At 48.6% G+C, this 26,446-nt stretch overlaps 1 protein-coding gene and 1 long non-coding RNA gene across 2 annotated transcripts; both read left to right on the top strand.

Moving 5' to 3' along the window:
* Positions 1 to 252: 252 nt before the first annotated feature.
* EFCAB13 lies at positions 253 to 10,247 on the top strand. Its single transcript, XR_005223490.2, has 10 exons — positions 253 to 313; positions 1,652 to 1,714; positions 4,108 to 4,212; positions 5,780 to 5,851; positions 6,393 to 6,497; positions 7,158 to 7,229; positions 8,916 to 9,020; positions 9,539 to 9,610; positions 9,810 to 9,914; positions 10,168 to 10,247. It is a non-coding gene; the product is annotated as an EF-hand calcium binding domain 13 (long non-coding RNA).
* A 1,732-nt stretch (positions 10,248 to 11,979) lies between these two features.
* Positions 11,980 to 17,234, top strand: LOC122463899 (calmodulin-4-like). The gene is made up of 7 exons (XM_043536572.1): positions 11,980 to 12,074; positions 12,717 to 12,788; positions 13,948 to 14,076; positions 14,610 to 14,681; positions 15,963 to 16,067; positions 16,917 to 16,988; positions 17,170 to 17,234. Exons 1-7 carry the CDS (start codon positions 12,014 to 12,016, stop codon positions 17,232 to 17,234), a joined length of 576 nt encoding a protein of 191 aa, XP_043392507.1. The 5' UTR covers positions 11,980 to 12,013.
* Positions 17,235 to 26,446: the final 9,212 nt, after the last annotated feature.

Raw genomic sequence — 26,446 nt, forward strand, 5'->3', positions numbered from 1 at the left:
GTACAGCCCAAGTGGCTGCAGCTTCACGGCTATTGTTATTCACGCTAGCTAGATCAGAGCTAGTGTGGGTCTGTCTACATGTGCTGCGATCACGCCTTGGCTTGCAGAGTGGATGTACCCTTCTGTCCAGTGTCCAGTCAATGTTTCCCAGCCATGTGAAACCTTGCTAGGATTTTAGCATTTAATCCTTTGTCTCTCGCCGTCCAAGGGGACAGGGTTGCTACGAGTCACCTGGACTTCATTCTGGGCAACATGGGGATCTTTTTAACTGAAGAGGAGCTCCAGCAGGCGCTGAAGCACACGGACATAGATGGTGAGCATTACAGATATCTCTGGAGACGCATGTGCTTTCGTACTGATGCTTGTCCCAAGAGGGAGTTGGGTACATCTGTATAAAGGGATCTACTTCCCCTTGCCAGTGCAAACCAGGAGCCTCTCTTTGCTCAGTGCACTCTCACCCCATTCCTGTGGCACCATCAGCCAGATTTCCCTTTCCACGTGTATCCTCTGCACTTGAGTGGTTCTCAAAGCCTCCTGCATGCTCCTTCTCTCACCAGGGCAGGAGTGGGCGTGTCTGAGGACACACGGGCTTGTGTATGATCCTCATCACTTAGCAACATGTTCCCCTGTCAGGCTTCTCGCCACCTACTAGGCTGTAGTAAATAGGGCAGCTGCATAGCAGCACTCTCAGTAACACAGGATTTGTCCTTTGCGTGTTTAACCCGCAGGACTCTGTACCAGTCTGTCCCAGAATGCCCATCTTCCAGAATGTCTTCTGGCGATGCAAATGCAGATAAATCCGTTACAGCCACTTGCAGGGCTCAGAAGAGCCTTTTCCCTCCCCTGCCTCTCATTTCCTTTCCCCTCCCGCTCACCCAGGGTTGGAGGGGAAAGAGAGGAGAGAAATTTGTACCACATGAAGTTAAAATATCTAATGCTAATTTCACTGGCCCTAGCCATCCCTTGCATTTCACCATGTGTAGCCATTCACACCAGTGCAAATTGGGTGTGAAATGCTACCGGAATGACTTACTTTGCATCACAAGGGGCAAAGGAGAATTGGGCTCACTAACTTTCATTATTTGCACAAATTTAGGCCAAAATTTTCCATTTGACAAGAAATTCCAGCATTTCAGAAACATGGGTTTGTTCCAAACTGGAATGAAAAGTTGAAATTTGTTGCAGAACGGAAAATCCGAAAGAATTCTATTCAGAAACATCGGAAGATTTTGTTTCTCTAATGACAAATCACTTGGTTTTGACAATGCGAAAATGTTTTGGTTTTGATGTGGTAAAAATATCCCTTTCAATAATGTCAAAACATATACTGTATTTTATTATATTTAATATTATATATACAATTAAATGAATATTTACTATAATAAAAAGTCTAAACAAAATGAAATGATAAAGTTGAAGCAAATGGGTTTACCTTATTGCTCTGAGATGTTTTGACATTACTGAAACAAAATGAGAGTCAGAATTATTCATTTAGATGGTTTCCAATGGCAAATGTCCTTGAAATTGACATGTTCCCATGAGCTGTTTTGATTTTGACCAAAGTGCCTTTTCCACTGGGAAAACTGTTCCCTGAGGTTGTGCCAACCAGCTCTCCTGTTCTGCCTTTCTCTCTGCCTGTTCTCCCCTGCAGTGGAGGGGAAGGTGAATTTGAGTGAATTCATGAAGAGTGTCCAGCGATTGTCCGAAGCTGAAGGTGAGTGGCGACTGTCGAATGAAGATGGATGGTGGATGATGACCGGAAGGTGTCACATTCTGTTCTGTTTTAGTTGCCTTTCTCTGGGCGTATGTAAGACAGTTCTACAGCATGCAATCTCCTGGGTCTTTTCTCTGTACGTAGCTGGAGGCTGTGATATGATTCGATGTGCTGAAGAGTTTTGAGTCACTGGACTGATTGATGGTGCAAAGATTGACTGGGCTGCATTCTTCCCTCTTAAGGGTATGTCTCCACTGCAAGCCAAAGGGTGGTTGCCGCCCTGGTAGACGCACCCAAACTAGCATGGCTTAAAAATAGCAGTGTAGAAGCAGCAGTCTAGGCTTCAGCCAAGGCCGTACAAGCCCATCCAGGGTGCTGAAGCCCTTGCTGTTGTATCTACACTGCTACTTTTAGCCATGAATGCAGGTAAAGCTAGCACGGGTATGTCTACCCACGCCACTGATTGCAGTGTAGACACACCCACAGACAGGCCTGTCCTGATGTCTGAGCACAGGGTTAGGAAGAGATGCTGGGGAATCAGTAGGTGTCACTCTCCCGTGGATCTTGGCTTTTGTACTGCACGCGTCACCGTGGTATCTGCTTCACCACAGCCCCGGCGTGGTGTTAAAGGGTTGCTGGAGGTGCTGCCTTTCTGACCAGAACTAAAATCGAGGTCCTGCTGGAGCTGTGCAGTTCCCCCCCCCCGGCCCTGATTTCAGTTTGTGAGCTCTGGGCATGTCAGGGCCAGTCGTACAGTCACTACCCACAGAGCAGGGAGCTCTGGTCCAGGGAGGCTTCGTAGGATCATTAGCTGAGATTTTCAAAGCGGCCTAAGGGATTTAGAGGCACAGCTCCTATTGCAGTGAATGGCAGAACTGAAAACCTCAGCCATCACCTCTGTGGGCACACCTCGGGGCCAAAACCTGCAAGGGACAGGGCGAGGCCTCAGAGGGATGAGAACCAGAGCAGTCCGAGTCAGGAATGCTGAGCGCCTGCCACTCCAGTTGACATCATTGGTGGGAACCTTTGGGCTTGATTCCTGTTTACACTGAGGTGGTTTTACACCACTGTGGTAGGGGAGAGGGGCCTTGAAATGAGTGTAAATAAAATGAACACCCACCTGGATGCCCTTTTACACCACCAGCAAGGTGGAAAGTGGCCTTAGGTCTCGTCTACACACACTTCATGCACTGAGTTAACCGGTTTGGAAACTGATTAAGTTAAATCAATAGAGCCCCCTTGAGTGGACACTCTGAAATCCAACTGAGAGCCTTACACTGGTTTCCTTAAGTGGGTATTTTTTTTTTTTTACTGACTTGTGCCCTGTTTCTGTATAGCTCTCTTAATCCGAAATAAAAGCGTCCACACACAGGAGTTGCATCAGTTTAGAACAGGTGTCTCAAACACACGGCCCACAGGCCACATGCAGCCCATGGAATTATTTCCTGCGACCTTCCCTAGGCACCAACTCCACCAGCAGCCAAGCTCCCCTCACCCCCCGCCCCCCTTTCCTCCCCCCAAGCGTGCCGCGTCCCCGCTCCTCTGCCTACCTCCCAGCGCTTCCCGCTGCCAAACAGCTGTTTGGCGGCACTTAGGACTTTCTGTGAGGGAGCGGGGAGGAGCGGGGCATGCTCAGGGGAGGAGGCGGAGAAGAGGCGGGGCTGGGGCGGGGATTTGGGGAAGGGGTTGGAATGGGGCAGAGAGGGGGCAGAATTGGGGGGGGGGGACTTTGGGGAAGGGGTTGGAATGGGGGTGGGGAAGAGGTGGGGCAGGGGCAGGGCCTCATGGAAGGGGCGGAGTGGGGGCGGGGCCAGGGGCAGGGATGGAGCTTTAACCGAAGTAATTCTAAAAGTAAATGCATGTTTTGTCGTTTGAGTGAGGTGCATTACTGAGTGTTTACATTTTATTACAGTTTTTAAAAAGTTAATACATTGACTTTTCATAGCATGCTATATTACTCTTCATTTTTTTCATTTTTGACTATACTTTTGCATCGTTGTATGAAAAGGTGTCAGTGATGCGGCCCTCAGGCCAATGTACTAGTCCTCATGTGGCCCTCATGGTGATTTGAGTTTGAGATCCCCGGTTTAGAAGCTGACTTTGCTCCATCAGTGCACAGATTGTGTGTATGCCAGCCCTTGGATCTGTTATGTTTTGCACACCTCTACTCCTGACTTTACACAGCCATAAAAAAAATCTCATGCCAGAATAGGAGCATTCAGTGACCTGGCTAACTCTATGCTGGATAAAGGCCTTCCGAGCCCCCGGATTTCCCACCTAGTGTCAGATGGATAACGCTTCCAGCATTTACTGTCGTGAACCGGTGCACAGAATGACGTCTTCCTCAGAGACATGACACCATGTTATGCATTCTTTCCCCCCTCTATCCAAAGGGGAAAAGGTTGATGTCGATAACCTGGACTCCATTCTAGCCAACACGGGGATCCATTTAACTGATGAGGAGTTTCAGAAGGCGCTGGGGGGTGTTACTCGTGGTGGTGAGTAACGTGGCATGTCCCTCTCTGTTCTTCAGCTGGAGCTGGGAGGGGAGGGGTGTGCACACGCAGGTTGTCAGTGACCGGGACTTGGGCAGTCGGGCTTAGCCCTGGTCTACACTGGGGGGGATTGAGCTAAATTACGTAATCTAGACTAGACACGATAAATCAATCCCTGCTGGATTGCTCGCTGCCCACTGATCCGGCGGGTAGTGAAGACATACCCTTAGTGGTTGGGTAGGAGTCAGTCGTCAGGAATCGGAGCCCAGGGTCAGAGCCGGAATCAGAAGTCAGGAATCAGCGCCAAGGGGCAGGAGCAGATCACCTGGATGACGTATCCCAGCAGATTAGGAGCTGCTGCAATGAATCACACAGACCCAGTGTATCATTTTAAAGTAAGATTCCCCGGACGGCTGGTTTAATAGTGTAGCTTGCAGAACACAGCCTGCAGTGTATCTAACGGCACTCTCTAGACCCAGCCGAAACTGGAGTGGACTGACGTGAGCCGGCTGCTGGACTCCGGACTCTCCAAGACCAGCACGGCCCGCAGAGTGGATTCTCCACAAACGCTACGGCACAGAGAGGCCAGGCTGGGGCCACGGCAGGAGCAGGAGCTATCACAGTCCTCGGCAAATGCTTTGGAGCCGCTGTTGAGCTGCTGTGCTGGGCTGTGGAGCTTGGTTGCCCGGAACCTGGCTCTGCTGCAGGCCCTGATTCCAGGGTTGCGCGTGTGCACCAGTGTTCTGACAAGCACACGTGCGTGTGTACAGGGTGTACACGCGCACACACACACGTGTCAGAACACGCAGGCCTGGAGTCAGTCTGCCTAAGAGATAGCTGATCCATTTCAGCTCAAACCCTCCACTGTGTGGGGGATGATCCCCTCTGGGATTGTTCATTTTTAGTCCCTTTCCCATGTTCCCATAAGTCCCATTTCCTCTTCTCCTAGCACGTATTGTTGGCCCATTTCCTGCTTTTCAATACGGAGGGACAGCAGCATGAATAAATCACTGAACCCCCCTGCGTCGAGACGCAGAGAACTCGCCCCCTTTCCCAGCCCCACCTCGCTGTCAGGTGAAATGAACTGGGAAAATCCCAATTTCCCTTTGCAAATTTTCATGGGTTTTAGTACTAAATACACAATAAATACACTTTAAAGCTTTCCTTATGCTGCCAGAGCAATGTTAATAGGCCACAGCCTTTGGGCATGTCTGCCCTTGGAGCTGGGGGTTTGATTCCTGGCTGGAAGAGAAATACTCACAATAGCTCTCATGGAATGTGAGAGAAATACTCGTACTCACGCTAAAAATAAAGTGTAGCCGAGGTAGCACAAGGGGTGGGAGGAGCTAGTGACCCGGAGTACTGGCCTGGGGTCTCAGACAGGTACATACTCAGGGGGCTAGCCTCTCCTGCTGGTTGTGCCCCGTGGTCACACCCGGTTCTCAGCACGCTAGCTCAGTCAGCGCTGGCATGAGTCTGTCTCCTCCAGCCAGGAATCACTCCCCCAGGGCCAGGTGCAGACGTAGCATCTACCTTGCCGTCTGTCTCTGATCTGCGTTTCGTCTTGCAGCGGACGGAAAGGTGGATTTGAAACACTTTATGGAGAGCGTGATGGGCACCCAGCGGCCTTCCTGGTGTGAAAGTAAGTCAGGGCTACTGCAACCCAAGTGGCTAAGGACGGGCGGGTGGACAAAGCTGCGTGTCAATGGAACAGTGACTACACCTGTCAGCATGACATTCCACGCGTGTGGGTGGCACTGGATTCCTGCTTTACGATTGGCCGGAAATGTTGCTTCAGTACTGAGACCCATGTGGCTGGTGGCACAAAGATTCACACATGCTGGGATTTTCAAAGGGACCTCAAGGAGTTAGGCGTCGACCTGGGAGTCGATGGGCATTGGCATCTAACGCCCTGGGGCACATTTGAAAATCCAGGCCCAAATGGCAGCCTCCCCTGAGATGCCATTACCCTCTGGCACTTGTTGGGAGCTGGGGACATTCAGCACTTTGCAGGATGTGGTCCTAAGACAGCCCAGAACCAGTACCCCTGCATGGTTCCATCTTTGGGAAGAGTCATTTAAAGGCACAGCCAAGCCCCAGCCCCTGAGGTCCGTACACCATTATTACTTTCTTCTTACTCTGGCAAACCTCCCCAATGATTAAATCTTCCCCACCTATCCTAGGGGATACAGTGGATCTCCAGAACCTGGACTCCATCCTGGACAGCATGGGGGTCCATTTAACCAATGGGGAGCTGCAGGAGGTGCTGAAACATGCTACTCTTGATGGTTGGTCTTTCAAAACTCACTCTGTGTTCTTTGCGGGAGGGGGGGACCCTGAAATCAGCAGAATTGACAGGGAGGGTTTGAAATCCTGCTTGTGCGTTGTGCTTGTCAAAACCCAGTGGTGTGATGTGTGCACAATAGGCAACAGGGACAATCAATCTGTTTAAAATAAATCCTGGGCCCAGATTCTGCTCCCACGTACGAAGGGGTAAATCTAAGGCATGCCACTGCCACCTGCGGACCGACTGACTGATTCCCATTTACATTAAGGCAGCTTTACCCCACCTTGGCAGTTTAAAGGGGCCTTAAAGTTGGATTAAATTTATATTTGCACCCACAATTAGAAGAGTTTAAAGTGACCACAGTGTAAATGAGAATTTGACTTAGGGGGGTTCATCTGGATTGACATGCCTGGAAAGGGGATCATGATCTGACCCTTTTAAATTTCATACCCTCCCTTTTCCGATCCTAGAACTCTGACCCTTTCAAGAATGCCAGCCGTTTTTCTTTTAGAAAGAAGAAAGTTCTTAGTCACTTATGTCAAAGTGTCTCCGTCCAGTGCTAACCGACCTGAACTACAGCAATCAGGTCAATTCCCATCTGTCTCTGTGTTCTTCCGTGTGTGTTGCTTCCTTTGACTCTGAGCTGTGCTTTGTCTTGCAGCCAATGGGAAGGTGAATTTGCGCGAATTTATGAAGGGAGTGAAGACTATCCAGAAATTGCCCCCAGGTGCGGGTAAGTGAGAAGCTAAAAATACAGATGGATAGATGGAACTGCACTGAATGAGGCAGGAGACACATGGGGGGGGGGGGGAGTGCTATGTGATCAGGTAATTAAAGGCTATCTCCTAATGAATCCACATAAGGGGGCAGAGTTAAGGTTACTTAAGCAACCTCAGTTGCTGCTTTCCTCACTCTAGAGTATCTGACTTAGTAACCTTAGGCTTTGATCTTGTAAATATGCACAGGTCCAACTCACTCGCATGAAGTCTCAGTGAAGTCACAGAGTGAAGTTAAGCAGAAGCTTTAGTGTTTGTGGGATTGGGGGCTTAATAGTGTACCTTTAACTGAAGTTTTTGAATGTAGCAATAATAATCCATATGATACATTAGTGAGCTCTCCAGGATACAAACCTAAGAGAAACCGTGCTCGCAGATAACTACTTATCTAAAATGTAGGGGCTGTGCCGTGTGAAACAACGGAGTCAGTTAACTATCTTGGAATAATTAGCCAGAAGGGCAGGATTTTTAATGGATGGATTCTTTCCACTTCAGGTTTTTTCTTGATCATGTTGAGAGTTCTTGATTTATTCGGTGCCCAACTTGAATAGCATATGATAAGTTCTCTGTGGATTTGCAAAGAGGCCGAACGATTTCAATGCCAGTCTAAGGACACCAGAGAAACACTACCATGTTGTCAAACATAATGAATAACCAGCACCAAGAGCCAAATTCCCTGCAGGTTTCAGAGTAGCAGCCGTGTTAGTCTGTATTCGCAAAAAGAAAAGGAGTACTTGTGGCACCTTAGAGACTAACAAATTTATTTGAGCATAAGCTTTCGTGAGCTACAGCTCACTTCATCGGATGCATTCAGTGGAAAATACAGTGGGGAGATTTATATACACAGAGAACATGAAACAATGGGTGTTACCATACACACTGTAAGGAGAGTGATCGCTTAAGATGAGCTAATACCAGCAGGAGCTCCTCAGACGTTCTTGTCAACTGCTGGAAATGGCCCACTTTGATTATCACTACAAAAGGTTTTCTTCCCCCCTCCTCCCCCGCGTCTCCTGCTGGTATTAGCTCATCTTAAGTGGTCACTCTCCTTACAGTATGTATGGTAACACCCACTGTTTCATGTTCTCTGTGTATATAAATCTCCCCACTGTATTTTCCACTGAATGCATCAGATGAAGTGAGCTGTAGCTCACGAAAGCAAATTCCCTGCAGAAACTCCCTTAGACTTCAGTGGAATTGCACCACCAGCTCATAGACTTTTAAGGTTTCAGTATCACTTACCACGTAGCACAGACAGGAAGGATGGTTTGGTGGCTAAAGGATAGCTCTGGAAGCCAAAACACCAGGCCTGCATTCCCCACCTCTGCTGCAAACTTTGAGCCAATCGTCTAATGATGTGTGACCTTGAACAAACCACTTAAACGTGCTGTGCCTCAGTTTCCCTTCCCAGGGGGAGAGTGAGATTTATTTGACAAATGTGTGGAAAGGGCAGTGAGATCCTCACATAGAAGGTGCTAGAGAAAGACAAAGGATTATTGATATTATTTCTATATCATCAAATCTCTTGCGCGTCCTGTCTGCCCAAAGGGGAATAGGGCCTAGCTTAGTTGTGCGGGATGACTGTTAAATGTACAAGTCATGAACCAGTGCGGATTCCAGTGTTATTTCCTCTCCGTTCCCAGAGGACAAAGTGGATGTGGGGAACCTGGACTCTGTCCTGGCCAGCATGGGGATCCATTTAACCCAGGAGGAGCTGCAGGAGGCACTGAAGCACAGCCCGGTTGACAGTGAGCATGTCCACTCCCACTCTGGCTCCGTTTGTGTTGTCAGAGCCCCTTGTGTGGGTGGAGGCTTCCTGCTGCCAGCATGGTGGTGGGGGTGGCTGCTCCTTCCTAGAACTACCTGGGCATGTCAAAGGTGCTAACTCCACCCTTGCCTCACCCGTCTTCCCCCTTACACCCTCAGGCTGCTCTCTCTTGCAGCCAGCTCTTATGGCCTCAGCTGGGTAACTGGGAACAACCAGAGCATTGAGGTACCCAGGCCATGGCCCTTCCCCTCCAGTTATTCCCCCCATGTGCCTTCTGTGCAGGAGGCTGCAGTGGGGCAGGACCATAGAGCCAGAACCCCATGTGGCCATTTCCTGTGTCCCCAGAGGTTCCTGAGTAGCTGGAAGCTGCCTTTGTGACACAGGGGTGCTATAATGCAGGAGGAACAGAACCTGGAATCCCAGGCCTCACTCGCTCAGCTGCTTCCCTGCCCATGGCCAGGTCCGGCCCTTGTCTCTGAGTGGTGCTTTCCCTTGCAGGAGACGGCAAAGTCGGCCTGAGTGCGTTTATGAAGAGTGTGATGAATACGCGGAGACCCTCCCAGGCGGAGAGTAAGTGAGAACAGACGCAAGGCTGATGTGTCCCCACCCTGACACTTGGAGAGAGGTGTCGATCCGGTTAAAGTACGCGGAAGGACTTGCATATTCTCTGCCCCAACCAACCCTGAGGTCCTCACGCCATTATTGCACTCTCCTGACTCAGTCAAGCTGCCCCGTGGGCTAAACTGTACCTCTTTCCCATGTGTCCTAGGGGATAAAGTGGATCTCCAGAACCTGGGTGACATCCTGCGTAGCATGGGGGTCCATTTAGCCAGTGAGGAGCTGCAAGAGGCGCTGAAACATGTGACTGTTGATGGTTGGTATTTCAAATCTTGCTCTGCGTTCTCTAGTGGGGGGCTTGAAATCAGCAGAAATGATGGTGAGCATTGGAAACCCTGCATTCCTCAGTTTTTCCATGTAGAATGAAGGAAGTTCTAAGTAAACTATGGCAATTTATCTCCTTTCTGTGCTAATCAACCTGAATTTTAGCTGATCAACCTGCCCCTCAGCCTCTGTGTTCTTTAGTGTCTGTCATTTCCTGTGACTCTGAGCTGTGCTTTACCTTGCAGCTGACGGGAAGGTGAATTTGGGAGAATTTATGGAGGCAGTGAGGACTGTCCAGAAATTGCCCCCAGGGGAAGGTGAGTGACCATCCAATAATCCAGAGAGAGGTTAGAAGAGAGTGACCTGAATGAGGCTGGTGTTCTCTGGAAAAAATAGGGTGTCATCATGTAGTTAAAAACCACCTTTTAATGAATCTGCACAAGGGGCAGAGTTAAGGTTACACCAGAGCCCTTAATTCTGGCCCTTCCTCACTCTTGAGTGCCTGACTTTGTAACCTTAGGCCCTGATCCTGCAAACATGCGCTGGTTTTGCTTTTCTCATGTGAAGTCTCCTTGAAGTAAAGTTAAGCACATTCAGGACTGTTTGTAGTGTAGGGGGTTGGAATAGCATTCATTTACCAGAGGACTTTGTACAGAGTAATAATAATTCTTGTTTCAGAGTAGCAGCCGTGTTAGTCTGTATCTGCAAAAAGAACAGGAGGACTTGTGGCACCTTAGAGACTAACAAATTTATTTGAGTATGAGCTTTCGTGAGGAATGCATCCGATGAAGTGAGCTGTAGCTCACGAAAGCTTATGCTCAAATAAATTTGTTAGTCTCTAAGGTGCCACTAGTACTCCTTTTTTTTAAATAATACTTGTGATATGCTAGTGAACTGTCAAGGATACTAAGCACAGAGGGATTGTGCTTACCAATAACTCCTCATCTAGGACAGATTACTATTATTATTATATTATGATTCATATATTGCTAAATCTCTCTCTCATCCTGGCTGCATGTAGGGGAGTAATGCATAGTTTAGTTGTCTGGGATGATTGTTAAACATTCAAGTACTGAACCAGTGCAGATTCCAATATTTTCTCTCTCTTCGCAGAGGACAAAGTGGATGTGGGGAACCTGGACTCCATCCTGGCCAACATGGGGATCCATTTAACCCAGGAGGAGCTGCAGGAGGCGCTGAAGCACAGCCGCGTTGACAGTGAGCATGACCGCTCCCTCTCTGGCTCTGTTTGTGCAGCCGGAGCTGTTGTCAGAGCCCCGTTGTGTAGGGCGAGGCCTCCTGCTGCCAACGTGGTGGTGGGCAGAAGCACTGGGGGAGTCTGCTCCCTCCTAGTGCTGCCTGGGCTTGTCAAAGGTGCTAACCCCACCCTCACCTCACCTCAGCTGCTCTTCCTCTTTAGATCTAAATGCTGCTCTCGCTTACATCCAGCTTTTTTGTCCTCAAGGGGGCAGCTGGGAACAGCTAGAGTGTGAAGATTCCCAGGCCATGCCCCTTCCCCTCCAGCTATTCCCCCCTACCCCTCTCTACAGGAGGCTGCAGTGGGGCAGGGCCATACAGCCAGAGCCCTATGTGGCCATTGCCTCGGTGCGCAGGGATTCCCGGGTAGCTGGAAGCTGCCTTTGTGCCACGAGGGAGCTATAAAACAGGAGGAACCGAACCCAGAACCCCAGGCCCCACTCGCTCAGCTGCCCATGTCCTTTTGTGGCCTTTGTCTCTGAGTGTTGCCTTCCCTTACTTACAGCAGATGGCAAGGTCAGCCTGAGTGCTTTTATGAAGAGCATGATGAGTACACGGAGACCCTCCCGGGCCCAGAGTAAGTGACTACAGATGCTCTCTCTGCACATTCATTATTGGTGTGCCCCTGCCCAGACAGTAGGAGACAGGTATAGACGAGAGTTAAAGTGGGGGGACCTTGCCCATTCTTTGCACAAGCCAAACCCTGAGGTCCTGACTCCATTATTACTCTCTCCTCACTCAGGCAAAGCTCCCCATGGACTAAATTATAGGTCTTTCCCATGTAACTTAGGAGACAACGTTTATATCCAGAACCTGGACTACATCCTGGACAGCATGGGGGTCCATTTAACCAATGAGGAGCTGCAGGAGGTGCTGAAACATTTGACCGTTGATGGTGGGTATTGCAAACCACACTGTTTTTTGGTGGGGCTTGAAGTCAGCAGAATTGATGGGGAACCTTGGAAATCCTGCTGTGTGTTCGTGCTGTGTGCTTGTCAGAAGACAGTGGTGAGATGTGTGCACAATACAGACAAGGGACAATCAGTCCTAGCCTCAGCTTCTTCTCCCACTTACGCTGGTGTAAATCTGGCGTAACCTCACTGCTGTCAGTGAACTGATTGACTGATGTCCATTTACACAAAGGCCAATTTCCCCCACGCTCGCAGTGTGAAGGGGCCTTAAAGTCAGATTGAATGATATGTGTGCACTGACTAAAGTAATGTGAAATGACCGTTGCGTAAATGAGACTCTGCTCCAATGGAGTTAATCTGGATTTACGTCACTGGATACAGGAGCAGGATCTTGCCCTTTGAATGTCGTGTCCACCCGTTCCCAGTCCCAGCACTGTGACCCTTTGCCAGGATTCCATCCAGTTTCCGTTTCGAATGAAGACAGTTCAAAGCAACTTACGTGGAAGTGTGTCTTCCAGTGCTACCTTACCTGATCTATAGCAGTGAGCTCAATGCTGCTCTGCCTCTTTGTCCTTCTGTGTGTGTTTGTCATTTCCTTTGACCCTGAGCTGTGCTTTACCTTACAGCTGACGGAAAGGTGAATATGGGTAAATTTATGAAGGAGGTGAAAAATGTCCAGAAATTGTCCCTGGAAGGAGGTGAGTGAGAGTCTAATAATACAGATGGGTGGTAGATGAACGTAGTCTTAATGATGCAGGAGCCCTTTGGGGAAAAAAGTGTTATGTGATTGTGTGATTAAAGACATTTCCTAATGAAGCCACACAAGGGGGCAGAGTTAAGGTTACATCAGCTACCTTAATTATGGCCGTTTTAACTCTTGAGTACATGACTTCGTAACCTTAGGCCTTGATCCTGCAAATGGGCATAGACTGGACTTCTCACATTAAGTCTCATTGAAGTCCCATGGGTACCATCCATTAGTGATTGTGGGATTGGGGCCCTATTAGCGTTCTTTTACCAGAGGTTTTCGTACGTAATACTAATACTTGTAATGCGTGACTAAGCTCTCAAGGATACAAAGCTAAGAGAAACTGCTCTAACGGACAACTACTTATCTACGATATTTTGGCTTGAAACAAAGGATTCCGTTAACTATCATGAAAAATTAATTAGAAGGGCAAGATTCTTAATGGTTTGGATTCTTTCCACTTCATGCTTTTTCTTAATGATGTTAGGAGTTCTTGCTTTATTAGGCGCACAAGCTGCATAACTTACGATACAGTCTGTGTATTTGCTGATATCCAGGATGCTTTAAATGCCATCGTAAAGGATGTCAAAGAGGATAAGGGGTTTGTGACTAAATACGTTGCAGAATTTTTCTAACATAGTAAATAAGGGATGTGTAGGGCTAAATTCAGCCCTGCTATTACTCCCCTTGGCTTCTGGGGCATTACACCACTATCTCATAATAGTGAGATAGGTTTCAGTGTTATTTAGCAAGTCGTGTACAGAGTGAAAGAATTGTTTTGCCCATATGGATAGGTCATGAGGCCAAGGAACTTGGGTTCTCTTCCAATCGCTGCTGCAAATGCTTGAGCAAAACTCTTTGTGTCAGGAACTAATCATTTAGTCTGTCTGTGTCTCGGTTTCCCCTCCTGTAAAATGGAGGTAATTCTTCCCTGTTTCCCAGGGCAAGCGTAAGATGTATTTCACTAATCTGTGTGAAGTGGTTTTAGATAGTCAGATGGAAGGAATGTTTTTTTATTATTGTTGTTATATTGTCGACTCTCCATCCCCATCCTAGCTGCACATAGCAGAATAATGCCTAGTTCAGTTGTTCGAAATGTTTCTTTAAAGACCAAGTGCGGTCTCCATCTCCAGAGGACAAAGTGGATGTGGGAAACCTGGACTCTGTGCTGGCCAACATGGGGATCCATTTAACCCAGGAGGAGCTGCAGGAGGCACTGAAGCACAGCCCAGTTGACAGTGAGCATGTCCCCCACTCGGGCTCCCATTCTGTCTCCATTTGTGTTGTCAGAGCCCCGTTGTGTGGGTCGAGGCCTCCTGCTGCCAATGTGGTGGTGGGCAGAGGTGGTGGGGGAGGCTGCTCCATCAGCTTGTCAAAGGAGTTAACCCCACCCATGCCTCACCTCAGCCATCTTCCTCCTTAGACCCTCAGACTGCTCTCACTTACACCCAGCTTTTATGGCCTCAAGGGGGCAGCTGGGAACAACCACAGCATTGAGGGTCCCTGGTCATGACCCTTTCCCTCCAGCTATTCCCTGCATAAGCCCTCTGTACAGGAGGCTGCAGTGGGGCAGTGACATAAAGCCATTGCCCCACGTGGCCATTTCCTCTGTGGACAAGGGTTCCCTGATGGCTGGAGGCTGCCTTTGTCACACTGAAGCAGTGTAAAGCAGGAGGAACAAAGCCCAGAATCTGAGGCCCAGCTTGCACAGCTGCTTCCCTGCCCATGGCCGTGTCCGGCCCTTGTCTCTGACTGGTGCTTTCCCTTGCAGGAGACGGCAAAGTCGGCCTGAGTGCGTTTATGAAGAGCGTGATGAGTACGCGGAGACCCTCCCAGGCTGAGAGTAAGTGAGAACAACTGCTCTTTCCCCACATCCATCCCTGGTGTGCTCTGTTCTGGGGAAAGCCTGGTGTGGGTGCCCTCCTGCATCTGACCTCAGCAGCACATGCAGATCCCTTATCATTGTAAAATCAGTTATTCTGAAAACCCTGAAGTAAAACAAAGGAACACAGCAGCTTCTTCAATCCCATTCTCCGGTCCCTCACCTGAGCGTTATTAGCCAGTCGGTCTCAGTTCCTTTGGCCTCTTCCAGGCCCCCACTCTGCAGGCCATCCACCTGAGAGTCCCAACACCCCCTCTCTCCCACGAGTCTTCTCCACTAGCCCAAAGTCAGGTCTCCCCCTAGAGGCCTCCCTGCAATGTTCCACTCCCTGGCCGCCTGCCCTATGAGTCTAATCCCTGCTCCTGGGGATCTTTCTCCAGAGTCAACCCCTCCTGGGCCCAGTATGGCCTGACCAAGCTGGTTCTTCCCCTCATTCTTCAGGGCCTCTGCATGAGCCTTCCTGCACTTTGCCAGGGATCCCCAGCTCTCGCCAGCCCTCCCAACAGGTTTCCTCAGAACGCATCACCGACAGCTCCCCGTTACTGCTCTCCTTCAGGCCTCCTGCAGCTCTTTCTTCGGGGAACTGTCTGCCACTGTGCCTTTCTCTCCTGTGTTCCCAGGGTCTGTCTGCACTGCATTGTAAGCCCCGGGTTAGTAGAACACACGTTAGCAGCTCCTGGCTTTGTTAGCCTAGGAGTCCCCAGGTTAGGAACTGTTGAACCCTGGGTTCCAGCGTCTACACTGCATTATGTGGGCCTGAGTCCAACCCACCCATATCCCAGACTTCCTAGCACTCTCCAAAAACATGGCTGCTTTAGCCCTTTGTTCATGGTGCAGGGTGGGTAAACTTAACTGTCCTGAGAACAAAGTAAGTCTGCCTGGGGGATTCTGGGATATTTTTGGCAAATTCCCAGAGCACACATCCAGTGGGGCTGCATATATACTGCAAAGCTATAGGGCTTGAACTCTGGATCCCAGCTTGGCTCAGGCTCTGACCATCCACCACGATGGGCTGCTGGGTCCAAGCCCTGGGTTAGCACCATTTGTGTGTAGACAGAAGGGGGGTTAGGCTTGAGCCTGACTTTAAATGGCAGTGTAGACATGGCCTCTGACAGCTCTCATCTGTATCTTCCTGACATTGTCTCTCTCTTTCTCTGTCGACCCACTATATGTTATTACTCTTTCCTTACTCAGGCAAAGCTCCCCATTGACTAAATTAGACCTCTTTCCCGTGTATCCCAGGGGATAAGGTTGATCTCCAGAACCTGGACTCCATCCTGGACAGAATGGGAGCCCATTTAACCAATGAGGAGGTGCAAGAAGCATTGAAACATGTTACTGTTGATGGTTTGTATTGCAAATCTTCCTCTGTGTTCTCCAACAGGGGGCGTGAAATCAGCACAAATGGATGGAGAGCGTTGGAAACCCTGCTGCATGTGATTTGTGCATGTAAAAAGAAGTAACGTGATGTGTACACAATAGGGACAAGGGACAGTTGATCCAAGGCCCAGATTCTGCTCCCACTTACACTGGTGTAAATCTAGGTAATGCCACCATCACCAATGGATTGATTGACTGGGTCTCATTTACACTAAGGCCACTTTACCCTATCCTGGCAATGTAAAGTGGCCTTAAGGTAGGACACATTTCTATTTTTGCACCACATCTAGAACAGTGTAAAGTGATCATTGTGTAAATGAGAATCGGGTCCAACGGGGTTAATCTGTATTCACACCAGTGCAAGTGGGCTCAGGATATGGCCACTTGAATTTCATAAGAATGGCCAGATGGGGTCAGACCAATGGTGCATCTAGCCCAGTATCCTGTCTTCTGACAGCGGCCAGTGCCAGATTCTTCAGAGGGAGTGAACAGAACAGACAATCATCAAGTGATCCATCCCCAGTCATCCTCTCCCAGCCTCTGGCAATCAGAGGCTAGGGACACTCAGAGCTGGGTTGCACCCCGACCATCTTGGCTAATAGCCATTGTTGAACCTATCCTCCATCCTTCATACCCTCCCTTTTCTGATTCTAACTCCATGCCTCCTCCTCTCAAGGATTCCTCCAGTTTTCTTTTAGAAGGAATAAAGTCTCTTGTCTGACCGGAACTTAGCAATGATGTCCATTCCCTTCTGCCTCTTTTCTTTAGTGTCTGTTTGTCATTTCCATTGACTTTGAGCTGTGCTTTACCTTGCAGCGGACAGGAAGGTGAATTTGGGTGAATTTATGAAGCAGGTGAGGGCTGTCCAGAAATTGCCCCCAGGGGAAGGTGAGTGAGAACTTAATAACACTTATGATTGGAAAAGGAGAGTACGCTGAATGAGGCAGGAGAAAATACTATGTGACCATGTAATTAAAGATGGTCTCCTAATGAATCCACACAAAGGGGCAGAGTTAAGGTTATGTCGTGGACCTTAATTCAGACATTTCCTACCTCCCTCTTGAAATAGGAGTAGATCAAAGTGCAACTACAGAGCTTTTAGTGAATGGTAGCAGGGTCCACTCCGCCAATTAGTGCATGGCAGGCTAGAGAGCTGTAGATTTACATACCAGCTTACTGCGCACTAATCGTCTGTATAGACAAGCCCTCAGTTAAGTATTGTGAAAAACTTCTTAGAAGCGGATTCTTTCCCCTTCTAGCTGAATAATGTATTACATGTTTCCTGGGTATTTGCAAAGATGTAGGATGATTTCAGTGCCATCCTAGAGGATATCAAAGATGATGATGGTCACAGAGCTATTTGCCTAGTTGTGTTAATTGAGCTGCACGTTATGTCTGTGGCTGGCGCTGGGCTTCCAGCTGCTCCACGCAATTCTTCTCAAAGTCATGGGCTCCCACCCTTACAGCGTAGCGCCAGGCAAAACGGTCCATTGCCTGTTGCTCAAAGGTCGAGTCAGAAATGTTCGCTTGGGGCAGGTTTTGTTTCAGGGTGTCTTCGAAGCATTTCATCTGCCCCCCACGCTTACAGTTGCTTTAGCTTAATTCAGAATATAAGACCTGTTTTCGTAGATGGGTCTCGGGCATTCAAATTACATGGTGAGTCCATCCCAATAGGGGACAAATCAAATGAGTCTCAATGCCAGCCCAACCAGCTTTCACCTCTTTTATCAAAGAGGATAAGGGGTTTGTGTCTAAGATACGTTACTAAAGTTTTCAAACATAATAAATAACCAACAACTAGGGCTAAATTCATCGCTGCTGTAAATCTCTTATACTTTGCGGGAATTACGCTACTAGGCCATAGAATGTAAGCTCTTTAAAGCAGTGACCTTTTCTTTCCTGTGTATGTACAGTGCTTAGCACCGTGGGGTCCTGGAACGTGACTGGGTTCCTAGGCACGACAATAATATTTTTAAGGTTTCGGTACTCCTTAGCAGGTCGTGCAGAGAGGGGAAGGACTGTTTTGCACATATGAATAGGTCTAGAGGCCAAGATACTTGGGGTCTATTTCTTCCTGTGCTGCAAACACTTGGGCAAATCACCTAATTGCATCTGACCTTGAATAAAAATGTAATTGCTGTGCCTCGGTTTCCCCTCTTGTATAAATGATGATACTTCCCTTCCGCCCAGAATGGATACAAGTTTCATTTCACTCTTCTGTGTGTAAGATAGAGAAAAAAACAAAGGGTTATTGTTTTTATTATTAATGTTATCCTTATATTGCCAAGTGTCACTCCCCAGCCTGGCTGCATGTAAGGGAAGAAAGCCTGGTTTAGTTCTTCAGGATGATTCTTTAATGTAGGACTAATGAGCCTATGCAGAGTCCAATCTTCTCCTCTCCGTTCCCAGAGGACAAAGTGGATGTGAGGCACCTGGACTCCATCCTGGCCAGCATGGGGATCCATTTAACCCAGGAGGAGCTGCAGGAGGCGCTGAAGCACAGCCCCGTTGACAGTGAGTATGTTCACTCCCACTCTGGGCCGTTTGTGTTATCAGAGCCTGTTGTGTGGGGCAAGGCCTCCTGCTGCCAATGTGGGGGTGGTTAGAGTCTGCTCCCTCCTGCTACTGCCTCAGCATGCCGAAGGTGCGAACCCCATCCCCCCCGCACCTCAGCCAACCTTCCCCCTTAGACCCAAAGGCTGCTCTCACTTACACCCAGCTCTGATGGCCTCAAGGGGGCAGCGGGGAACAACCAAAGCTCTCAGGTTCCCTGGCCACAACAGTTCCCCTCCAGCTATGCCACCCTATGCCCTCTATCTAGGGGGCTATGCGGGGTGGCATAGAGCCATTACCCCATGTGGCAATTCCCTCTGCCTGCAGGGATTGCCGAGGAGCTGGAAGCTGCTCTTGTGCTGTAAAGCAGGAGGAACAGAGCCCAGAATCCCAGCCCCCATTCGCTCAGCTGCTTCCCTGCGCATGGCCGTGTCTGGCCCTTGTCTCTGAGTGGTGCTTTCCTTCGCAGGAGACGGGACAGTCAGCCTGAGTGCATTTATGAAGAGCATGATGAGTATGCGGAGACCCTCCCAGGCCGAAAGTAAGCAAGAACAGACGTGCTCTTCGCCTGTGGCCTTACCTGGACCATCAGAGAGCAATGTATAGTCGCTCTCCGTGTTTTTTTTTTCTGAGGACGCGGCTTCTCCTGCAGCTGCTTGTTCAGGCCTGTCTGTTCTCCTTGGGGAGCTTCTTTCCAGAACTGGCCTTTAAATACTTCAGGGGCTTTGATCTCATGGCCAGAGTTACAGACCCATCTTCTGATCTAGTGAGAGTGGGTGCGACCCCATTGACTTCAGTGGAGTTACTGCTGTTCACGCTGAATCCAGCCATGCTCCCCACTCTGTGGCTGCCGTCTATCCCACCCTTCTTCTCGTTCCCTCTGAGAGGATTTCTCCCCTCACTGTAGCCAAAGGGCTTGTCTTCACGTAGAGCGCTGCACGCACACAGCGGTCGCGGTTTAGATCTGGCCTAAGTGACTTAGGACCACAGGCTGGGATTTCAAAGGAAGCAAAAGTCGTTAAGTGGCCAACTCCCACTGAATTTCAGCAGGATTTAGGCACCTCCCTTCCTTCTGCTCCTTTGGAAATATCAACCACAAATCCCATTGTCTGTCAGTGCTTCCAAGGCCAGGTCTACACTACAGACCTCTAGCAGTATAACTATATCATGCAGGGGTGTGAAAAATTAAACGTAGTTATACTGACCTAACACCCCCTTGTAGACTGCTTCTCCCACCGACAGAGCTGCCACCTCTCGGGGACGTGGAGTCACTCTGCTGACAGGAGAGCTCTCTCCCAGTGACTTAAAGCGTCTTCATTAAAGTGCTCCAGCAGTGCAGCGGGGCCGACACAGCGTTTTAAGTGTAGACCTGTCCTCGGTCACCTAGAGTGCACTTTAAAAGCCTTCGGTGTTGAATGTGACTCGGCTCCCATTGGCTTCCCTGGGCACCAAGTCAGGCCAATGCTGAGCACTTTGCTTTTCACAACCCCACCCTCCAAGGGCAAGCCAAGATTTTCAAAACTGGCTGCCCAAAGGTAGGCAGCTGGGCCCCGATTTTCAAGAGTGCTCAGTGCCCACAAGTGAGCTGTGATTTCCAGCGAGCCCTGCTCCTGTCGGAGCCTCTAAAGGAAGTGGCTGAATTTCCAGAAGCGCTCAGCGCTCACCCACGTCCCTGGAATTGAACAGGAGAAGATGGTGCTGATTTATGTTCCTCCATATGGACTTAGGCCCAACTCCTCAAAGCTGCGTATGCCCAGAACTCCCATTGAAATCAATGGGAGTTAGACACCTACATTTTACCTTTGAGGATCTGGACCTTTGGGCACATAACTTCAGGCCCCCCCTTGTGAAAATACTGGCCCCAGTTTTTAATGATTTTGCACTTAGGAAAACCCTCCGCATTCCTATTGAATGAATGGAGTCCAGGGGGGTGGCCCCCTGACTCTACATGGGAGGGTGAGCTCCTCATGTCAGTCAGGCTTGTAGGATCCCCAGACCACCGGCTTTCACGCAGCTCCAGCATGCTTGGAGTCATACATTTCCAACAGAACTTGACTTACCCTTGGTGGAAAAGATGTTGATATCACATCTTAAACCGCCCCACTGAGAACACAGGGAACAGGATCCTGGAAAAAAGCAGCAAGCACGGGGTTACGGGGTTTAAGGGAATGATACAGCAAATCCGACTCGCAAGAGTAAGGCCTCCAGAAGTCAGTGAGGCTACTTCTGTGAGTAGAGACTGCAGGACTGAGCTCAACATTTGTTACCACCAGCAGTTTTTAAGAGCCAGAGTCTGCCTCTAAACATGAGCAGGCAGTTCCCCCTGAGGTGCTGGCGATTTCAAAGTTCTTATTAAAACACGAGAACCAGCCGAGCCTGGCAGGACTTTGATTCCCAGTGGCATTAACAGTTTTACAGTCATACAGGAGAGGTAGGATGGCCCAGCGCTCAGGGTGCTAGCCTGGAACTCCAAAGACCTGGGGTCAATTCCCTACTCTGCCCTAGACTCCCAGTATGGTCTTGGACAAGGCACTTAGGGCCAGATTTTTAAAGGTAGGTAGTCATCTAAAGAAGTAGATAGGTGCTTAGTAACAGTTTTAAAAAAAATTGCAAATCCCACTAAGCCCTGGCGTGCATCTGTAGGCCCCTAAATGCCTTTTAAAAATCTGGCCCTTTAAAAAAAAAATCCTGCCTCAGTTTCCCCATCTGTAAAATGAGGAGAATAGCACTGCCCTGTCTCTTTAATGTTGTGAGGCTGAATACAGTAAAGATGGTGAGGTGCTCCAATAATCACTTTAGATCAACACGTCTGAACAAGAACCTCACTTCCTGATCTACCCAAAGGGTCGAGCTCACCCCTGAGCAGAGGGCTTGCGCCATATAAGCCCAGCTGGAGGTCTTTCATGGGACTGAAATGGCACTTAGCCCTTGTGCTGGCTCTCTTCTCTGCCTGGGGGAATTTCACCAGTGCCTTCAGCACCATCAGCAAAAGCCAAAAGGATCCTTCACTTAGTATATTGCACTTCATTATTCAAACGTAGCAAACCATCAACTCACATGGGTGTGAATTCTGCTGTCAGTCTCTACATCCACACTGGTGTAGCTGAGAGCAGAATTTGGCCCAAGATGAGTGGGTTGGGTGCTGGGGTGCAGTTACACTGGTGTTACACCATTTTAACTCTGCTGGGCCAGATCCATTGAAGTCGGTGGAGCTACACTGATTGATGGGATCTGGCTCCAGTGGAGAGACTTCTGATTTGCAACAGTGTCTGTCAGAGGAGGATTTGGCCTCAGTGGCCTTAATTGAGAGTTTTTACATCTCAAAGAGGTGATGCCAAAAGGTCTAAGGGGACTCTGCTATTTCAAATTATGGGCTTCCCGGGAGGGAGCGGGGAAAGTGCACCGGGTAAGAATTCGGAGTGGTTGTCATAGCTACAAGAAAGCAAACAGTAAAACCCCTAATCCTTCTATCTACTTAAAGGGGACAGAGTTGATCCTGGTCACCTGGACTCCATCCTGGTCCACATGGGGATCTACTTAACCAATGAGGAACTGCAGGAGGCGCTGAAATTCGTGACGGTGGATGGTGAGTCTTTCAGGTCTCCCTGTGCTCCGTGGTAGCGTTCGCATCGGTGCCAGAAAACTGGGCGAATGCCTGAGCCAGATTTTCCCTTACAGCCGATGGGAAGGTGAATTTGAGCCAATTCATGCGAGGAGTGAGTGCTGCCCAGCCAATGACCCAAGGACCCGGTGAGCAAGAGCTTTATTAAAGAGTCTCAGAGGGGTAGCCGCGTTAGTCTGTATCAGGAAAAACAACGAGGAATCCTTGTGGCACCTTCGAGACTAACAAATTTATTTGGGCATAAGCTTTCATGGGCTAAACCCCACTTCATCAGATGCATGGAGTCGAAAATACAGTAGACAGGTACAAATACACAACGCATGAAAAATAGGAGTTGCCTTACTGAGTGCGGGGGTCAGTGCTAATGAGGCCAAATCAATTAGGATGGATATGGCCCATTTCCAACAGTAGACAAGAAGGGGTGAATATCAACAGAGGGGAAATTACTTTTTGTAGTGCTAACAAGGCCAATTGAATCATGGTGGATGTGGCCCATTCACAACAGTTGACAAGAAGGTGTGACTATCAACAGAGGGAAAATTATTTTTTGTAGCGACCAAGCCACTCCCAGTCTTTATTCAGGCCGAATTTGATGCTGTCCAGTTTGCAAATTAATTCTAGTTCTGCACTTGCTCACTGAAGTCTGTTTTTCAAGTTTTTTTGTAGAAGAATGGTCACTTTTAAGTCTGTTATTGAGTGTCCAGGGAGATTGAAGTGCTCTCCTACTGGTTTTTGAATGTTACAATTCTTGATGTCTGATTTGTGTCCATTTATTCTTTTGTGTAGAGACTGTCCGGTTTGTCCAATGTACATGGCAGAGGGGCACTGCTGGCACCTGATGGCATATATCACATTGTAGATGTGCAGATGAACGAGCCCCCGATGATGTGACTGATGTGGTTAGATCCTAGGGTGGTGTCCCTTGAATAGCTATGCGGATAGAGTTGGTAACGCGGTTTGTTGCACTGATAGGTTCCTGGGTTAGTGTTTCTGTTGTGTGGTGTGTAGTTGCTGGTGAGTATTTGCTTCAGGTTGGGTGGTTGTCTGTAAGCGAGGACTGGCCTGTCTCCCAAGGTCTGTGAGAGTGAGGGATCGCCCTTCAGGATAGGTTGTAGATCCTTGATGATGCGCTGGAGAGGTTTTAGTTGGGGGCTGAAGGTGACAGCTAGTGGCGTTCTGTTACTTTCTTTGTTGGGCCTGTCCTGTAGTAGGTGACTTCTGGGTACCCTTCTGGCTCTGTCTGCTGCTAAGCACCCTGGTCACTGTTCCTTTGCTCTCTGGCAGTTCCCCATGGTGACGTACTTAGAGATGGTAACGTGTGGGTAGAGGTTGGTGTCTCTTGAATGGCATCTGCTGTCTGTCTCTCAGGCATGCCGTAAAACAGGCAAAAAGCCTCTCTGGGTCACAAGTGTTGCTGGGGGTTACGGATTGTCTGGGCACATAGCGTGGTGAGGTCATAATCACAAGGTCTAATGCCCATCGCTGAGCTGGGTTGGGAGCCGGTGAGTTGAATGAAGCTTGTGGCAATTGCCACGTCCCGGGCATCCCAAAGTCGATTGTGCTTTGTTAACCATCGTTTAACCTTTTTTACACTACCTCTTACACAACAATGGGGACTTAGGGCACTAGTCAGTCAGGGTGGGGCAGTACTGAGGCCACAATTTCAGGTGTGTCATGGCAGGTTTAGCTGCTTGGCAGAAGCCCCAGTGAGATCGGTATCTCATGGGGGGTAAGTCAAGGCTCTGGAGAGCTCGGAATACCTCAAGCCCAGGGCTGCTTGAACTTGGAGGAGTGTCATGATTCTGGATGCAAGTCACAGAGCTGACGGCCCCGATCCATGAGGTGAGATAGCCAGGAAAGAACAGGGAAACTAGCTTTTAGTTCCCCTACCCCTTATCTAGCCCCATTGCCCGTAGAATCTGAGTGCCTCCCAGGCATTAATATATTTTCCCTCATGACCCCCCTCGGGAGGGAGGAGAGTGCCATTATCCCCATTGTACAGATGGGGAAATGGAGGCACAAAGCAGCTAAATGCTTGCATAGCAGCACATCACTCAGGGGTTCCTACCTGAGTCTGTATAGTGGCCTTCCTCTTGCCACCCTCCTCCTTAAAGCTGTCTCCGGTCCCAAGCTCTGGGATCAAAGGAGGTTTAAAGTGGGAGGGAGCCTCTGACCCTCTCTACCTGTTTGTGTTACACCCCAGAGAAACCTCAGACGACCTTTGGCTTGGTCTCTGAAACCAATATGACACTGAAGTCCCTGCCGAAGAAGATGATGTTGAAACCCCTGCCAAAAAAGACCAGCGGGTGAGTGTGGAGGTGTCTGGGCTGCCATCACCATGGATTGCCAGGTCCTCTGAGCAGGATCCCTGCCTTCACTCCTGCCAGTAAAACACCCAGCATGCTTGGGCAGTAATCAGCATTAATTACCCTTTTTTCCAGCTGAAGGAGCTGGCTCTGCTGTACTCTCCCATGCCCCCCTGTGGCTGTAATACTGTGTGTGTGTAACTGAGTTTCTGTCTTTCCTTTTTTTCTTCTTGTTTGTATAGAAAATATAAACACATAACTAAATGAAACGTATAGAAATACATGCACCAGATAGAAATAACCTCTCAGTAACAAAATTCAACCTTCATTACTTGCAAAACCGGGGTGCGGGGAAGCTGACCCCATACAGGTCATGGAGGGCATGTTAGTAAAGTGACTAATTAGATAAATGATACCATAACCTCTGAGTAACAGGAACTAATATATACTCAGCTGCAAACGTATGCAATTGTTTCATGTGTGACCACAGCCTCATACCTTTTCCAAGTGTTTCTATTAGGCAGAGTCACTTTTCCCATCAATGCAGTAGTAGGGAGGTCACTAAGCCAGTCTGTAAATGAAGGAGGAATTCTCAAAATAACTCTTTTGGCCACTAAAATAGTGACTGCAATCCACTTCTTACTGGTAACACGAACTCATTCATCACCCCTCAAACACGTAGGCTTGGAGAAGGAAAGAGAGCACACACAAAGTTTTTGAGAGAGTACTGAATATGGTGTTCCAGAACATGTGCATTTCTGGACAGGTCTAGAAGATGTGCAAAAGGTTGGCACGTGGCTGTTTGCATATCCAGTATTCGCTGTGCATTGCCTTAAACACATGTTCTGGAGTCCAGTCGTGCCTGTTTAATGTCTTGTTCTGGAAGAATCACAAGGATAAAGAACTTGAAGTATCTTGCACATTAACCCAGATAGCCTTTATTCTCACAACGGAAACCTGGGAGGATACGTTCTTTTTCCCATTTTCCTTTGAGACTGAGATTGAGAGGGTACTGTAAAGCATTACGCCATCTAAGTAATTCCTACAAAATGACTTTTGTTTCCATATTTGTTATCATCCTCTTCTAGAGGTGAAAGAGTTGAAATGGACCAATTGTCCCCTCTACCTGCATGAATCCTTGAACATAGCTGCTGAAAGAAGGACGTGTGAGGCAGTAATAGAGGATATTTGTTACATGTAAAATTGAAGGAGGCCAGTCTATCATCTTGTATTACATCTTTAATTTCTGTTAATTCTTTTTCTATCCAAATTGTCTTAATCATAGAATCATAGAATATCAGGGTTGGAAGGGACCTCAGGAGGTCACCTAGTCCAACCCCCTGCTCAAAGCAGGACCAACCCCAACTAAATCATCCCAGCCAAGGCTTTGTCAAGCCGGGCCTTAAAAACCTCTAAGGAAGGAGATTCCACCACCTCCATAGGTAACCCATTCCAGTGGTTCACCACCCTCCTAGTGAAAAAGTTTTTCCTGATATCCAATAAGCATGGAGTTGGCCTTGATCCTGATGCATGTGTTATCCTGTAGTGGTACGAGAAGAGAATTAGTAAGATCGGATGCTGTAATCATCTTAGTGCATTGCAGGATGCCCCATGTAGATGCAAAGATTGGACTTTTCCTTAAGGGTGTGGGTAGCCTCTTAAGGCATATAAAAGAAGAGAGGGAACCAAATGACATAACTAAGCTTTTTCTATCTCAAACCAGGCCGGTGTGTATGCAGAGCAACTGGAGGAGAACCACCTTACAATAGGACGCATTTGGAATGCTAGATAATACAGACACAGATCTAGCAACCCCCGACCTCCCGTTGTCCACTATTTTTAAGGGTCTTGTGTGACAAGTGAGG

The sequence above is a fragment of the Chelonia mydas genome, chromosome 27 (genome assembly GCF_015237465.2).
Source record: "Chelonia mydas isolate rCheMyd1 chromosome 27, rCheMyd1.pri.v2, whole genome shotgun sequence".
In the NCBI taxonomy this organism is placed as follows: Eukaryota; Metazoa; Chordata; order Testudines; family Cheloniidae; genus Chelonia; species Chelonia mydas.